A 17,402-nucleotide genomic window follows, 5' to 3' on the forward strand; every position below is an offset into this window, starting at 1 on the left:
GGACAAGTTGGGCTAGAAGAACCGGAAACTCTTAGAATGTCCGCCAGCCTTTGGGAATCTGGATAAAGACCGCATGCAAGTGTTTGTAAAAATGAAAGTTAAAATAACGGGTAAGAACTTTATGCAGGTCTGCTTAGAAGACATTTCCACTGGGGTTCAAAACTTTTACTCTTCTTTTGGCATTGTGTCCAGGGAAATCTGCGTGTGTGTGTGAAATCAGTGCATGTAAAAAAAAAAAAACCCTTGATTTTTTTAACATTCTCCCCCCCACCCAGTTGCCCCCAGTTGTGTCATCTTTCCCTAGATTGGCATTCAGAAGAATAGCCCTGTTATTTGTCAGTCTGTCTGTCTCTCAGTGGCTGCATCCTTGTTTGCCTTCACAGAGCATAGAAAGACTGATGTAAAAAAAATTCTATTGGAATTATAGCTTACTTGATTCCCTGTGTGCATTTACCCTGAAGTAAGCTTACATTGCCCAATGAGGCTTAATTTGAAGCAGACACACATGCAGTGTGCTCTTAGAATGGCGTGTTTCTGTCCTGTTGTGTATTTTTGTCCATTATTTCAATAGCCTGTGAACTTCTTTGACTCTTTCAAAGATATATTTGATACTACAGATGGCGTATATTTGGCCCATGTCAGTGTCTGTCTCTATCAGTCATGGGGGCAAGAAGAGAAAAACCAGGATATGCCACTTCCTCTTGTGCTGCTAAATATATCACATGATCTCAGTGTGGCTGTGGTTGTCAGCTGCTCCAATTGTGTTGCTGCTGTTGACCTCAACTTGTACTTCAGGTAGGTCGACTGAAATATTTGAAAGCTGGCAGGGAGCCTGTTTCTCAAAGGCTGCCTTGATTTTAGCATAATGTTTGTTTGTTTATTTAGATGATTTATACGGCTGCCCATCTCACACAAGTAACTCTGGACAGCTTCCAAGGATTAAAAGCATCAAAACCACAACATACTGTATAACCCCCGGTGCCCAAGGATATAACAATGACCCCGCTCACAAAACCCCCCCACATCAACAGCAGCAGAACTCACCTAACCTTCTGACCCAAATGCCTGGGGAAACATCCAGATCTTCAGTGCCTTACAAAAGGCTAATAGGATTGGGGCCAGCCGAATCTCTGGGGGGATGCTGAGAAGGCAGTGCTCCAACGAGGTGACACTCAGTTCGCCAATGCCTTCTCTGCTAGGTGGGGCAAGGAGAGTTGTTGCTAAGCTGACTTTGGCTCGGCTTTCCCTGATTTCCCTTTGAACTCTCCATTCCGTTCTGTAGTGAGTATGTGATGAACTGCAATGCTCAGTCCCCAACAAATGTGACTCCTCTTGAAACTCAGATAAGTTCAAAGAAAGATTAATTTATTGAGAAGTAGTACACAGTCTGCAAAGAATTGCTGAAACTAAAAAGCCCGCGTGTGCCAAACTTTACCTAACCACTTTTCCCTTCACCACCCCACTTCCATCCCATAGTCCTTCTTGCGCTTTTCCCTGGTCTCTCCTGGTCTCATGCTGATACAACCTTGGGCATTCCTGAGAGACAGATGAATCCATCTGCGCTTATAATGGCAGAAATGAAGCAAGCTAATTAGCAAAATGATTAATTGATTGCAAGGCTTCTGACAGAGTAAACTAAAGGCTCGTGGCACTTATGTTCTGCTCATCCTCCTGAACCGGCCTTGATTTTCTGCTGGCCTGACTTCAGAGTCACCTCAGCCCTGGAACTGAGGAGCCCCACCCTGAGGGTATGAGGCATCCAAGGTCACTAATGTGGTTGGCAGAGGGCACTTGCTGGAACAAAATGGCCTTGCGGAAAAGGCTTTGCACTTCATTTACTGTGGTATGTGTGGCTTTTTGGGGGCGGGGGAAGGAAAGCTGTGATAAGATAATGCATTAAGACCTGAAAATGTGAAGTCTTTCTGCAGCATAAGAAATGAACATTTCATTACTGCCTTGGGCAGGATACCAATCTTCAGATTATTTAGGAGTCTTTTTAATAGCATTTTTGTACCACTCAATAGCTGAAGCCCTTTAGCAGTCCACAGAATCAAGGTTAAACCTATACACGTACATTAAAAACCCATCATGGTTTTCTTTCTTGGGGTTATGTCAGCCCCACTAGGTAGACAAGAGCAGGAAATCACTAATACAGATAGTTCTTGGTTAATGACAGCTAAACAACGTGGTCGTAAAACTCAACACCACATGATGCACCACTTAATGACAGCAATTCTGTCACTCCTGGTTGCTATCATTAAGCGAATCACCGTAGGTCGTTAAGCAACGATGTCACATGGTCGCCATTTGCGACCTCCTGCCAGCTTCCCTATTGACTTTGCTTGTTGGAAACTGGCAAAGAAAGTCACAAATGGTGATTGCATACCTGCAGGACACTGCGACGTAATTGCGAGCTGAGTACTTGGATCATGATCACGTGACCGCGGGGATACTGCAATGGCCGGAACTCTGAGGACCGGTTGTAAATGCTACTCATTCTGCTCTGTCGCAAGCTTGAACGATCACTGAATGAGTGGTGGTTAAATGAGGACCACCTGTAACAGAACCTTGCAAGTCTGATTGTGCTATACCTCCTCTTCCTCCTTATACTCCAGGGGATTAGGGAGGTGTCTGCTGAGCTGCTTCCAAATGTCATGTAGTCGTTCTGGACTTAAAAAACATTTCAGCCCCTTTTGCTTGGGTAGCAGTTCCTGCATATTTCCAACAAGATTTTCTTCCTTACTCTCTACAGATTAGCAGCATTATGCAAAGCACATAAAGGGAGTTGGAAATAGTGAGCCAAAGAAATTAAGCCATGAGATATGAAAAAGAAAAGTTTACATCAACACTCCGGTGTGCGGCTCCATACCTTTCTGTCCTTGCTTCTATCACCTCCATTTTTCCATTGTGAGTAATCTTTCTCCCAACACTGGAGCCAACCAGTTCATCTGCACTTGGAAGAGAGAATTAGAACATTCTCTATAAAGTACCATGGTTGTGACAGAATGTGACTGCCTCATGATAGTTTTTGCCACTATGGATGAAGGTTCAGCTGTACCAATGCAGTAGAATAAAACAGGGTGTTTAATTCCATGCTGGCAACAGTGCATGAGGGTCAGAGGATTGGAAAGGCTCATTGGAATAAGACTTTTTTGGTAGCCTTTGTAAGGTTTACCCTGAAATTGACTAGGCGAAGCTGAGCGGTGCCTTCGCCATGCCGGCTGAATCTGACAGGCTTATGCTGTAGTTGAAGGAGTGAGCGTGGTTTATCTTTTATACTTTATCTGAACAGGAAATCTTAAATAATTGGAATAAATAACCTATTGATGCCCCACCAAGTCCCGCTGTGCTGCCTTATCATGGCTGGAGTGTTCCTGGTTGGGATGAATGAAGAATGCTGGAGGCGCATGCCAAGAACACATACTCCCAGCAGGGCCGCCAAAGGCACAAAGGTCATCCCAACCGCCCAGCTAAAGCAAGCAGGCATCTACAATGGTGCTTAGAAGTTTGTGAATCCTTTTGAATTTCTGCATAAATATGACCTAAAACGTGAACTGTTCTCCATATAAGTTCTCCTTTAGTTCTCCTAAAACTAGATAAGGAGAACCTAATTAAATGAGTCAAGACATTGTACAGATAGTCTCCATTCAGCAGCTGCCTCAGATAGTGATCGTTCGCAAATACGTCTATAATAAACAGTAATAAAAAATTCATTTTCTGACCAAGTGCATTTAGGACAAAAAAGCCTTCAGTGTGAAACTGATTAAGGTCTGGTCAGTTTCAGATAGCGGTTGCAGGGGGCTCTAGAGTTCTAATCAACTAATTAAGATCACAGCTGAGCTTGTTAACTTGTGGTTAGTAGGGAGGTGCTGCCCTGGGGAGAAAAGCAGCTCAGGAAGAGATAGCTTGTTTAGGCAGTCTCTCCACTTTGTGAGGAGGAGGGAGAAAAAAGTGGTCAGGTACAGGACAATGCCTACTAACTGACTGTAATGGTGAAGGCATGACTGAGAAATGCTGTGAAGGTCGTAAATGTGGGTGTTGGTCCCAAAGTTGCTTTTTCATCACCATCATAACTGTGAATGGTCGCTGTCCAAGGCAGTTGCTAAATGAGGACTACCTATAACTGGTGTGCCCCCCTTTGAGCAGCAATAATGGCAACTAAACATTTTCGATAACTGTTGATCAGTCCTGCACATTGACTTGGAGGAATTTTAGCCCATTCCTCCTTACAGAACAGCTTCAACTCAGGGGTGTTGGTGGGCTTCCTTGCATGAACTGCCCACTTCAGGTCCTTCCACAACATTTCTATATGATTAAGGCCAGGACTTTGACTTGGCCATTCCAAAACATCAACTCCTGCTTTAATCATTCTTTGGTTGTACAACATGTGTTTTGAGTTGTCTTACTGTATGACCCACTTTCTCTTGAGCTTTGCTCTTGGTCAGCCATTCCTGGGCAGGGTAACAATGGTGTTGAGTTGCCTTTATTTGTACAGGATCTGCCTGACAGTGGACTGGTGGAGTCCAAACTCTGGAAATAGTTTTGTAAGCTTTTCCAGCCTGGTGAACAACAACATCATCATCGTCAACAACAACTTCTGTCCTCAGAAATCTCCTTTGCTTGGGCCAGGACACACTTCCACATCCTCATGTTGTGAAGATCAGATGTGGATAATGAATACCCAGAATTCATTCTTTAAGTAGGACAGGACCTCCTGCACTCACACCTGATTTTCATCCTATTGATTGAAACACCTGACTCATTTCCCCTTCAAATGAACTGATAATCCTAGAGGTTCACATACTTTGGCCATACACAAATAGGTAACTTTGAATCATTTTCCTCAATAAATCAATGAACAAGTATAATGTTTTTGACTCATTTGTTTAATTGGGTTCTCTTTATCTAGTTTTACGACAGGTGGAGTACAGATCACGTTTTAGGTCATACTTATGCAGAAATATTGAAAATTCAAAGGAGTTCACAGATTTTTAAGCACTACTGTATATTAGGCAGCAGCACTGCAGGGAGATGCTGGAGGTATATAATCATTTTGGTGACAATGGCAAAGACATCGTTTCATACTGCATGGGAAAAGGCGGTGGTAAAGCACTCCTGTATTTCACCAAGAAAACCACATGGATAGAAAATTTTAAAAAATGATTGATGATATAGGACTGGATGATGGGTGGCACTGAACAAGATACTGAGGAAGAGCTGAGGATCTTCTGGAATACTTATGTTGTTTGTAACATGGCTAGAGTAAAGCCTTCAGGACATCTAGTTGCCGTTGTTGCTGTACAGGAAAAGAAAATCCAAAGCTGCAAAGACAGAAACACAGTGGGAATATGGAATGTAAGAAGCATGAACATGGGAGAGTTCAACCCAATGAAAGACGGAATGAATTGACTGCACATTGACATCTTTAGCATCAGTGAATTGAAAAGGACTGGAATTGGGGACTTTCAGTTCACGCTGAAGATCACGCTGTTTACTACTATGAACGTGAAAAACAAACTTTTGTAGAAAGGAGGCAAACCAGCACAGCAGCATGCCGCCCACTCTCACTTCACGGAGCCGATCCAGAAGGATGCCATGGTCGATGGTATTGAAGGCTGCTGAGAGGTCAAGTACAGCCAGGATGGATGCACTATCCCCATCACGCTCCTGTCAGAGGTCATCCGAAAGTGCAACCAAGACCATTTCCACCCAGGTCTGAAACCTGACTGAAAGGGATCTAGATAATCCACTTCATCCAGGATCCACTGAAGGTGTTATGTGACTACCACCTCCGCAGTTTTCCCTAAAAAAGGGAGATTGGATACTGGAAGAAAATTATCCAGTATGGTGGGATCCAGTGATGGTTTTATGGGGAGGGGTTGAACCAACACCTCCTTAAGAGGCAGAGGAACAACCCTCTCTCTCAAGGATGAATTCACCACTGCTAGAACCCAACCACACAACTCCCCTGGGCAGCTTTAGCTAGCCAGGAGGCACATGGAGCAAATGAGCAGGTGGCCGAACTCACAGTCATGAGGACCTTGTCCACTTCCTCAGCCCCACAGCTTTAAAGTGTTCCCAGATAACAAGGCAAGACTGGGCCCGAGGCATCTCCGCTGGACCTGCACCAAAGCTGGCACCTACCTGGGAATGAATTTGAGCAATTTTGCCCAACAGATGCTCTGAAAATTCCTCTGCGTAGGTTTGCAGGAGAATCTCTGGGTCCCCCTTACTCAGTGGGGTCGAGTCACCTGAAACAAGGCCACTGGGCAGCACTCAGCAGACACAGTAAAGGCAGAGAAGTTATTGTTTTGCCACCATTGCCGCCGTAAGGTAGGCCTTAATAGAGGCCTTCACCCTTGTTTGGTTGTATTTGTATTGCTTTTATCTTGTTAAAAAATTCTGCAATCAAAATTATATTAAAAGAAAAAAGAAAAGCCTTTGATTTTGTTGGTAAAATAAGTCCAGAGTTCTCATTCAAGGCACAAATGACCAGGTTCAAATTATCCTACTTTGGACACATGATGCAAATACCTTTCTCTCTGGAGAAGTCTGTAATGCTGGGAATAGTGGAAGGAAAGAGAAGAGGAGAACAATTAGCAGCAAAGTGGATGGACACAGCAGCCATGGGTGCACCATTGGAAGGGTACACCCATTGGATGGGCGTAACCATTGGGAGAGTTAGGGACAGGTGGTCCTGGAGAAGATGGCTGCTGAGAGTTAATACTGACTTGATGGGACATCATCAACCAAAGCCTATTGATGATAGATTGTATTTTTTTCTAGAAAAAGGCTTGGTCACTGTCACACCTACCTTGGTCTCATTTAAATTTCAGTTCAGTGCATTCTACATAGGACTGCTCTTGAAAAGAATCCAGAAATTACATGTGATGCCAGAACAGTATTTACATTACAGAGCATGTAAAGTTAATGTTCAGTCTTCGGTGACTTCCAGTTTTCTTCAGACTTAGTTCATGCAGTATGTTCTGTGTGAAGATCTTCCTATTACTCATTATCTGAGATTGTGTTCCAGGTCTTTGCCTTCAGATCTTAAAAGTTGAGTTCCCATTTCAACTTGCAATATTTTTACTAAGCCTCACTAAACCATATATGCCCACAAAGAACATTGAGCTAGCATTGTATATCCAAACTGCTGCAAGCCTTTTATTGGGCCCCTTCTATGGCAGAATGGCTCATTAAGTCGTGGGAGTGAAGTCTAGAATAGTCCTGGATCGCAAAAGTAATTCTGACACACAGTTTCGTTCAGACTGGAAACTCTTCTTAGACTACAGTTAAATACTTGTACCACACCCAAAATTTGGGCTTCTCTCTGCATAGTCTATATTTTAATTTTATACAACTACTAAATTACAATAGACTTTTAGTAACATGGACAGAATTTATTGCAGTTCCCAGTTTCCATTTATGATTTATACTTTGCTAATTATGGTTATTGATATTTATGCTTTGCTTAGAGCTGAATAACAATTTTCAAGGTTTATATATATATACAGGTGAAATTCGAAAAATTAGAATATCATGCAAATGTTCATTTATGTCAGTAAGGCAACTCAAAAGGTGAAACCAATATATGGGATAGGCGCATTACATGCAAAGCAAGATATGTCAAGCCTTACTTTGGTATAATTGTGATGATTATGGCGTACAGCTTATGAAAACCCCAAATTCACAATCTCAGAAAATTAGAATATTACATGACATCAATAATACAAGGATTGGAAATAGAACAATATCGGACCTATGCAAAGTATAAGCATGCATATGTACTCAGTATTTGGTTTGGGCCCCTTTTGCAGCAATGACTGCCGCAATGCGGCGTGGCATGGATGCTATCAGCCTGTGGCACTGCTGAGGTGTTATGGAAGACCAGGATGCTTCAATAGCGGCCTTCAGCTCCGCTGCATTGTTCGGTCTCATGTCCCTCATCTTTCTCTTGGCAATGCCCCATAGATTCTCTATGGGGTTCAGGTCAGGTGAGTTTGCTGGCCAATCAAGCACAGTAATCCCATGGTCATTGAACCAGGTTTTGGTACTTTTGGCAGTGTGGGCAGGTGCCAAGTCCTGCTGGAAAATGAAGTCGGCATCCCCATAAAGCTCGTCTGCGGAAGGAAGCATGAAGTGCTCCAAAATCTCCTGGTAGACGGCTGCGTTGACCCTGGACTTAATGAAGCACAGTGGACCAACACCAGCAGATGACATGGCTCCCCAAATCAACACAGACTGTGGAAACTTCACACTGGATTTCAAGCATCGTGCATTGTGTGCCTCTCCATTCTTCCTCCAGACTCTGGATCCTTGGTTCCCAAATGAGATGCAAAAGTTGGTCTCATCAGAAAAGAGGACTTTGGACCACTGGGCAACAGACCAGTTCTTTTTTTCTGTAGCCCAGGTAAGACGCTTCTGATGATGTTTGTTGTTCAGGAGTGGCTTGACAAGAGGAATACGACGTTTGAAGCCCATGTCCAGGATCCGTCTGTGTGTGGTGGCTCTTGATGCACTAACTCCAGCCTCAGTCCACTCCTTGTGAAAGTCCCCAACAGTTTTGAATGGCCTTTTCCTGACAATCCTCTCCAGGCTGCGGTCATCCCTGCTGCTTGTGCACCTTTTTCTTCCACACTTTTCCCTTCCACATAACCTTCTATTGATGTGCTTTGATACAGCACTTTGGGAACATCCAACTTCTTTTGCAATTACCTTTTGGGGCTTTCCCTCCTTATGGAGGGTGACAATGATGGTTTTTTGCACAACTGTCAGGTCAGCAGTCTTTCCCATGATTGTGATTCCTACTGAACCAGCCTGAGAGACCATTTAAAGGCTCAGGAACCATTTGCAGGTGTTATGGATTCATTAGCTGATTAGAGTGGGACACTTTGAGCCTAGAATATTGAACCTTTTCACACTATTCTAATTTTCTGAGATTGTGAATTTGGGGTTTTCATAAGCTGTATGCCATAATCATCACAATTATACCAAAGTAAGGCTTGACGTATCTCGCTTTGCATGTAATGCATCTATCTCATATATTGGTTTCACCTTTTGAGTTGCCTTAGTGACATAAATGAACATTTGCACGATATTCTAATTTTTCGAGTTTCACCTGTATATTAAAGTAGGAAAAAAGAGCGAGTGAGACAGATGTGTGGATGAGACATCAAATCACAGAGTTGAAAGAGCCCTCTGGTCAGTGCAGGAACCCACATGAAGGCATCTCCCCACCAATGGCGGTTTAGCTCCTGCGGGAATGCATCTGGTGAAGGGAACCCACCACCTCTCCAGGCAATGAGTTCCATTGTTTGAACAATTAGGACTTTCCCCCCCTAATTCTATGTCCAGCACTCAAGAACAATGAGGAGCATGTCTTAAACTTCTGTATTGCATCCTTTCAGGTATTGAAAAAGTTCTATCGTATGCCTCCTTGGTCTTCTTAAAGATAAACATTCAAAGTCCTTAATTCTTCCTTCATAGAACTATTTCTATGGAATTTCTAAACCCCAAATCATCCTAATTTCTCTTCATTCATCCTTCCAAGTCATTCACTTCCATCATACTTTCTGTCTTCAGTCCTTCCCCCACGAACTTGGAAGACTAAATGAGAAGACCAGTTCAACCTCCCAAGTTCTCAAGCATTTCAAAGTTTCTGATAATATAGCTGTTTTTTGCAGTATTGTTGGAAAGGATCGTTTTTAGTGAAAAATCTTGGAAATTGTTCTGTTGCATTTTTGATCCTGGATTCTTGCAGGTATCACACTTTACAACGTGTGAAGTCAGCACACGTTTGTTTTGATTCCTTGTAGTAATCACACCTACTATGGCCATTCCCTTTGTATTTTTGGCAGAATGCAGATGCAGCTCTTCTGCCCTTCAGGGAGCCACTGTTCTGTCTGCAGAGCCTTTTTTCCCCATCCCCGAAGGCTCAACACCTGCTTGTTTTCTGGGAACTTGAAAATGATTCAGATATCTTCCATCTCTGCTCCTGGGAGTCACTTTCATCTGCTAGTTTGCTCACTTGCTTGATTCTCTTCCTTATGAAAAGTTGTTTCTTCTGTCAGTTTCTGTGATAGTTAATTGTTCAGTTGATCTGATAACTCTTCATCCTCAGATGAAGGCTGGCTGCTTACTGCTCCAGTCCTTTGCCTTTTCCTTCAAAGCTCTCTACAGATTTGCACTTACTGCACGTGTTTACACGGTTGTTTTCAGGCAGGAAAGAAGCATCAACATTTACTTGAAAACCTGCAAGTTACTGTATCTAAAAACACTCACTGTCCCCAAATTGAGAAAATAATTTTTTAGGGCTAGGCATAATATTCTCCTTTTGCACTTTTTCAGGGTAGATACTCTAAAATGCATTGGTTGAGTGTGCTTGCCTGTGTGAATCTGGGGAAACGGAAGGAATTCAACTTATTCTATTATACTGTATTTTCTATAGGGATCTCTGGAAGAGTTATATTTTGCCCCTTGTACATCATGGAAGAACAGATGAGTTTTATGTTAAGCTATTACTTTCAAACATGAAACATTTCATCCTGCTTGGCAGCCAAATAGTGTGTAGCTGGGATGAAAACAAGGCAGCAGATGATGACTAAACATTGTTTTGTTGGTGAATATGTTTTTGTAGTTTTGCTGATCATTAATTGTACATTTGAATGACTCATGAACCTTCACGCCACAAGGTTCATGAGTCATAACTGGAGAGTCCTGCCACTTTATCTTAGCTTATTTTTTAAAGGTTTCATCGGTAAAATGAGTTGGTCTCTTTTATTCTGAGACTCAAGTGTTCATTGTCCTCATAAATGGAAAGCTTGTCAGGACCCCCGCCCCCAAACTCTACTGGCAAACTCCCATTTGCTCTCCCACTTTTTTTTTTTCAATCATGACCTTCAGCTATTCAGGTCCCTCTAAAGCACTTTTATGTGATCTGAATTTGCTGTTGAATTATATTTTATTGTCCCCCCCATTTTTTTTTTTGCATCAGTGTATATTGTATTATTTTTATGGATGTAAATTGTCAGATTAAATCTTATTGAGGCTTGTAAAGTAAAGGGGAACTTGACTTATTTATAATACCCCGTTTTTCCCAGAGAATATCCTGACCATTTATTTTGCAAGCGAAGCTTTGAGAATCTTCCTATGCAGCAGTTGGAGGCAACAGATGAAGATGACCTCAGAAGTTCAAATTACAGCATGAAGTTCTTACAGCCTTCATTCGAGGCCGACAGGTTGGTTTGTAAAATCTCTTGTACGTTTATAGTGACAAGGGGAGAAGAGGAATTGTTTCATTGAAGAGTGTAATTCTTACATTTTCATTCATGTATCATTGGAAATGTTGATAAGATTTTTTTCCCCTTTTTTCCAGATCCTGGATGACACGCTTACTATCTTTGTATGATACACACCCCCACAATTATTTTCCACATTTGTTTACTGATGTTGAGTTGCCTTGGTATCAGTATCTTATGCACTTAGAACCTCTTAACTCTAAGACTTTGGAAACTTCTGGAGCCTCCCTCTTTCAAGATGTTGCATTTGTTCTTTCAAGCTCCAGAGGGAAAGATAATAAAAGCACTAGAGACAGACAATGGAAGAATATGTATTTAGGTGACCTAGAAGAGTGTGTGAAACTTGACTGTAAACATGTGACAGGTTTTAATGCACTGTTCACTGTCTCAAGTGAAAGTGAAGGATTGACTCTTGTTTTCTGGGATTTCGTGACTCAGGACATCATACAGTGTTATGTGGGCAAAAATTGTTTTTTTGTGGAATATACCAGAGAGGAACCACTATGGCTTATCCTTTCAGGTGAGCATCTTTGGTTTTAATTGCAAATAAACATTTTCTCTCTAGAAACCTTTCAAAGCTGAAGTTGCTTTCTCTACTATGTATTGACATCACTGAAAATGATTGCGTGGGAGCTGTGTTCAGGTCTGCTAGAACATCTTTTTTGTAGACAATGAGCAATGTGGCATGGAAATAACTTTTCTCTCTTTGTGATAATCCTTAGAGACTGGCCTCTTCTTGTTCCTGTTTGGCTTTACACAAGAGGAATTCTTGAACAGACTGATCATCTATGGAAACGCTGGCACTGTGGATTCTCTTTGCCACCTCAATAGATGGGGAAGGTGCTCCATTCCTGTACATGCCTTAGAGGTAAAGAAAGAAGCCTGGGGCCTTCTACATTTCCAGTGTGGGGAGTAGTAGTGTCTTGCTATTACTGAGGATTTTCTGGACTACTCCAACAATTTCCCTGGTGCTTATGAAGCTGTGACGTTTTGGTCATCTATTCTATAGTGGAAAGATTGATTCCCCACGCTTTTCGCTCTAGTTTAAATGGTACTCATCCAGGACTCAATATCTTCTGCTAACAGGACAAGAAATAGACTTGATTAATTGCAGCACAATTCTTCATCTTGTGAAGATCACTGTGGTTTTTTTTAAGTATTACCATTTATATTTTAGAGTCATATGCATATTAGGTGAACGTCCCCCTTCTCTTTCATCCCAATCATTTACAACCTGTGAAGAATCCTGAATCTTACATAAACCACTGATCCTTTCACTCCAGATTGCCCAGAAGTATTGCTTGTTCCCTGGTTACAGTCAATGTTAGTTACAAATCTATGTAAGAGTAAATTATAAATAACATTAAATGTATCTTTACAGAATGAATATGTTATTTAGCATAGATCATATTCATGGAGTGCGCAACTCCTCAAGAATAAAATTCCTGTGTAATTGGACAAAGATTTGTCTCAGTATTGTGACAGCCAGACCTCTGAGAAGAGCTCAGGAACTGAGAGGTACAATCCATGCCTTGATACTCAGTTGGACATTCAAGCCAGGTGCTGACTAAGAGGGATCAAAGCATTGATAGTGGATCTCTGTATAACAGTAATTATATTTTGATGTTTAGGCTGGTTTAGAGAACCGACAGCTGGACACCGTGGATTTTTTCCTAAAGAATAAAGAGAACCTTTTCAGTCTGTCTGCAGCATGCTCTATACAAGATCAGCCTGCAAATACGTCAGATTTTTACTTGAAGAGTAAGTAAAACTATATGAATGTTCACAGTGACATTTTATGAAATATAGTGGACATGAAAGAAGCGTCATTGAGTGAATGCCAAACAAGCTGCATTGAATGGAGAGGCTAGATCACTAGAAGGTGCTCAGGACGGATACCTGGGAATTAGTTGTCCATAGGTTTTCCATAGTCTAATGGAATAACTTGCGTATGTCTTCACATCACATTGAAGACAGATGCAAACTTGTGTGTTTCTTAAAGTGATATTCCCATTTTTCTTGGGTTTACCATTTTCTCCCACAGATGTCGAAGAGTTGAGGCCAGCATTGGATTTACTGTGTAAGGCAATTCAAGAAAACGATGTGGAAACCCAGAGCAAGCATTTCTCTGAGCAGCTGCTGAACCTCACCTTATCTTTCCTTAACAAACAACTCCGCGAGATTTTTATCCTCAGGGAAGGTAGAGTCAGTTTTATGTTACTTTTATTTTACTTGAATTGGTATCTCTGTACCATCACTGAACAATAAAATTTCTGTTTCCTGAATGGGTTTATTTACAAATGTTGTGCTCCTTAACTTATCAGAAGAAAGTTGAAAATAGGGCAGCATGCAGGTTTCCCCTTAATGAGTAGGTAGGTATTAAGTGTCTGAAGATGTATTATGGGGCTTTGCAATACAGTACCTGTGACACCATTAGATGGTGTCCACTAACTCCCACTTTTTATTGGTTATAGCATTTTATTTATTGGCTGGCTGGCTGAAATCTTGCAGGATCACCATGATTTCCCCAGATTTCAGCCATGTATAATTTATTAAAAGTTTTTATATTTCACTTCTCTAAAATAGATGGATGGATTAGTGTGATAGTAGTGCCAGCCACCTGAAAAGGCCACTTGTTCCTGTTTTAATTTTTGGAAACATGCTTTTTCTAACAATTGTTATTATTTTCCATTTTCTTTGCACACCAAAGAAAGTTCAGAGTAGCACACAAAAACAGTATTAAAAACCTGCAGTTACACTATCAAGTCTATACAAAGTTAAAAAAAATAGTATTAAATGCTTTTTTTAAAAGTCTGTCTAAAAAAATAAAATAGCTCTGGCTTCTAGAGTTACTTCATCCAGCAACTATCTGAGTGAATAATCATGTCTAGATTCTAAATGATTTCCTCCAGAATGTTCATGTTGGTACTGAAGAACAGGGAGAAAGAATGGAACTCTGGCCGACTGTATAGCCCAAACTTCATATAGGACAAACAGAAATTCCTCCTCTGATAGTCTTGAGTGCTGATCCTAAAGATAGGAATGAACTACCCTCACGTAATGTCCCCAGTTCCCAAGGATTCCACAAGTATCTTATGATCACTGGGATGAAGGGTTGTTGAAAAATCCAGTAGAATCAGTCCTGTAGCTTTTTCTCTCTCCTTATAGGACCATCAGTCAGGACCAATAAGGCTGCTTCAGTGATAGAAGTAGGCCTGACCCAGACTGAAAAGGATTCAGATTGGTTTCTTTCAAGCATGTATGTAGTTAGCCAGGCATCACCTTTCCCCAAAATGGGAAGTTGCTGCTCTGAAACCGCAGAGTCCCTGAACAACCTCTACAGAAGAGAGCACACTACCCCACTCTCCAAGGAGTGGGCATTACTCCCTCGCATTAAATGCTTCCTGTAGCCACCCAGACCAATCTTCCCTGCTAGCTGTTACCAGCTAAGATGGGCAAGGATCTAGGGAGCACCTCATTGGCCGACTCTACTGTGCTGTCCTCAAGCTGCAGCATCCCATCCCTTTTGACTGCTACCAGCAGCCCAAGTCCAGTGTTCTTCCTATGTGTCTTCTCAATGCGAACAGAGTGGCGGGATGGCTTTGCGGTGGTTGTGGGGGATAACCATGCAGCCTTTATGGTTGCCAGTCTCCCCAGGCAACCCTTTGGTAGCTTTACCTGATGGTCTTCCTGATGCTCTTCACAGAATTGGATGAAAATATGGTCCAGTGCGTTGACATTTTCACCAGCTACATTACCAAGCTTAGGACATTTATGATAAGGTTCCCTCATAAGCCATCTGGTGTCGTCAGTCAGCCCTGGGATTCTGAAGATAACCTTCCCACAATGGAGCAAAGCCAGATGTGGGAAAAATTTGATACAGAGGTAAGCAGAATATAGCTTGAATATCAGAATATATAGCTCCACAAATTTCACCCATGATATCATTTTAATTTATTAAACAATTTCCTTGCTACACTTCTGCAGAGCAAATTGGAGCCGCTCGCAGAGCCTAGTCTAGGTTCAGCATCTGAAAGTAATTGATTTCAGTGCGAAGGAGCGAAGTCGGGATGTAATTATTTTAGCAAGAGAGCATTTGTGTGTGTGTGTGTGTGTGTGTGTGTGTGTGTGTGTGTGATACAGCTATGAAAAAATCCTGGTTCCTGTTGAAGCCATTTGGAAAGGGACTGCTGGTAACTCTGTAATACACACGTACAAATGTGGTCATTGTTTCACAGAAGAAAATAATTAGGCTGGAAGAGAGCGCAGGAAGGGCTCTGGGTTCATAGGCTGGGTCATCTTCCTTCAGCAGTACTCAACTCGGAGACATCCTCCGAAATGGAGGGCAAGGGGCGAAGGGAAGTGCTTTCTACACAAACCTGAATCAGTTCATGGAATTTACTGTCAGGTGATATTTTCATGATAAGGATTTTTAAAAATGGTGGCAGCAGTTTTATAGAGGAGAGGTCAGTTAATGGCTTCTCTTTAATCAGATTGGTTCAATAGCCTCTATGGATTCAGAGCGTCTTAGCTGCTGAATAATGAGATATGAACTTGTGGTCTTTAGCTCTATGTTGTGGGCTTGGCCATCTGATTAGCTAGTAACTCCCATGCTTTCTGGAACACACCACCACTACCACCACCAAAGTGTGATCACTCAGCCATGTCTGGACTTAATGGAACATTACCCTGATCAGCTTTTTTGAAGTTGTAATGATGGAGTACTCACCTTCAATTGGATTTGTGCCCCTTTGCTTTGACCTAGCATTCCTCTATTCCACACACCCACACCGACTTCCCTTGGCCATCCCTAACCTTCCAAGAAAGAATACGAAACTCAGGGTGGGTAGAGGGTCTCCTAAGACAGCTCTTGAAATTGCTCATCATTTTAATTTTCCAGCAAGCTGTTACTGAAGCCCTTTTAAGCAACAGACTGCCGGAGGCACAAACCTTTTTCCGCCTGACTTGCAACCCTGCCCAGAATCTTGGGCAGCTGACCCAAATAGGCCTGGAGGCGGCTTATAAAAGCCTCTTGAAGGGTGACACAAATGAAGCTTCTGAACTTCTAAGAAACATGGTGAGTAATGCTACACCCGCCACAGAGCTCCATCTGTAATGTTTGCTCCAGGGTATTTCTGTGTACAGGGATTCTATCTTCACATCCTGAGCAAAACTGTAGGCTAAGACCATTGTTTCTCCCGTGTTCTTCTGTGTTAGGCTTAAAGTGGGAACAGATGATCCCTGACCCTTAGGGACATTTCTGCCTTCCTGACCCCATTTATTGACCACATGCACTAAGAAGCCATGGCCAAGTCCTCAGATCCTTTGCAAATACATACCCTTTCATGCCAGTACAGAGAACTATGTACATTTTTTGCAAACTTTTCTGCAGGAGAATTTCTTTTTCCTTTTGGTAGGGCCTCAGCGTGAAGCAGCAACTACACAAAATATGTTTCTATACAACAGATTATCATGTCCGGGACTTCTTGGTAAGTTTAGTAAAGCATCTTTGTACATGAAATGATTTCAATTCATTGTGTTTTTCCCAATGTATTCTGCTAGCCTCCTCAGATTATTCATTTTTACCCAAATCTCAGAAATGGATTCCAGCATTAATAGCTGAAAGTGGAAATTCAGCTGCAGTGACACTGTTTTCTGATCTTATGTAAGGGAGCAGCACTTCCATGGTTTATAATGTTGCCCCTTTATTCCCCACCGTGTTCAAAATTTGATTGAAAAGAAACTTGAAAATGTGCGTGTCTAGCGGATGGAGAAGAAACAAGCCAAAATTTTGTTTTGACTCTGAAGGTGAATATGCTGCAAGAAGAAGAGATCCTTTCCGAAGCCGAGAAGGAAACGATAGGCTTTGTGCATCGGGTAGAACATGCTTATTCAGGCACCTTACAGAGGGAGGAAAGGAGGGCAGCCTGTTGCAGGTAATGCATCTTCAGTTCAGTCACAGGCAGAGAACAACTCTGGGATGAGCTGAACACCTAGCCCGGGAGCAGACAAAAACGAGCTGATGTTGTGTCTTGCTTTGTCCACTGAGGACCTTTTTATGCTGTGGGGAAAGCGAGATCAGTGAGCTGCTGGCGATTCCAGAGT

At 42.1% G+C, this 17,402-nt stretch overlaps 1 protein-coding gene across 5 annotated transcripts in view; it reads left to right on the top strand.

Annotated features, from left to right (window-relative positions):
* Nucleotides 1-17,402, top strand: part of SPG11 (SPG11 vesicle trafficking associated, spatacsin) — a 62,327-nt gene that overhangs the window by 13,090 nt on the left and 31,835 nt on the right. For all 5 annotated transcript variants that reach the window (XR_015795882.1, XM_088139262.1, XM_088139264.1 and 2 more), the window contains 10 exons: nucleotides 600-795; nucleotides 11,100-11,237; nucleotides 11,375-11,817; nucleotides 12,020-12,165; nucleotides 12,929-13,058; nucleotides 13,342-13,497; nucleotides 15,004-15,182; nucleotides 16,198-16,374; nucleotides 16,715-16,786; nucleotides 17,106-17,233. Coding sequence is in view for 4 of the 5 variants with exons in the window: in XM_088139262.1 (XP_087995388.1) it covers nucleotides 600-795; nucleotides 11,100-11,237; nucleotides 11,375-11,817; nucleotides 12,020-12,165; nucleotides 12,929-13,058; nucleotides 13,342-13,497; nucleotides 15,004-15,182; nucleotides 16,198-16,374; nucleotides 16,715-16,786; nucleotides 17,106-17,233 (1,765 nt within the window). In the remaining variant the exon portion in view is untranslated. The remainder of the gene's footprint in view (nucleotides 1-599; nucleotides 796-11,099; nucleotides 11,238-11,374; nucleotides 11,818-12,019; nucleotides 12,166-12,928; nucleotides 13,059-13,341; nucleotides 13,498-15,003; nucleotides 15,183-16,197; nucleotides 16,375-16,714; nucleotides 16,787-17,105; nucleotides 17,234-17,402) is intronic.

The sequence above is a fragment of the Python bivittatus genome, unplaced genomic scaffold, assembly GCF_059951505.1.
Source record: "Python bivittatus isolate LINGU-HERP-01145 unplaced genomic scaffold, Pbiv_v1 ctg000210_np1212, whole genome shotgun sequence".
Lineage (NCBI taxonomy): Eukaryota > Metazoa > Chordata > Lepidosauria > Squamata > Pythonidae > Python > Python bivittatus.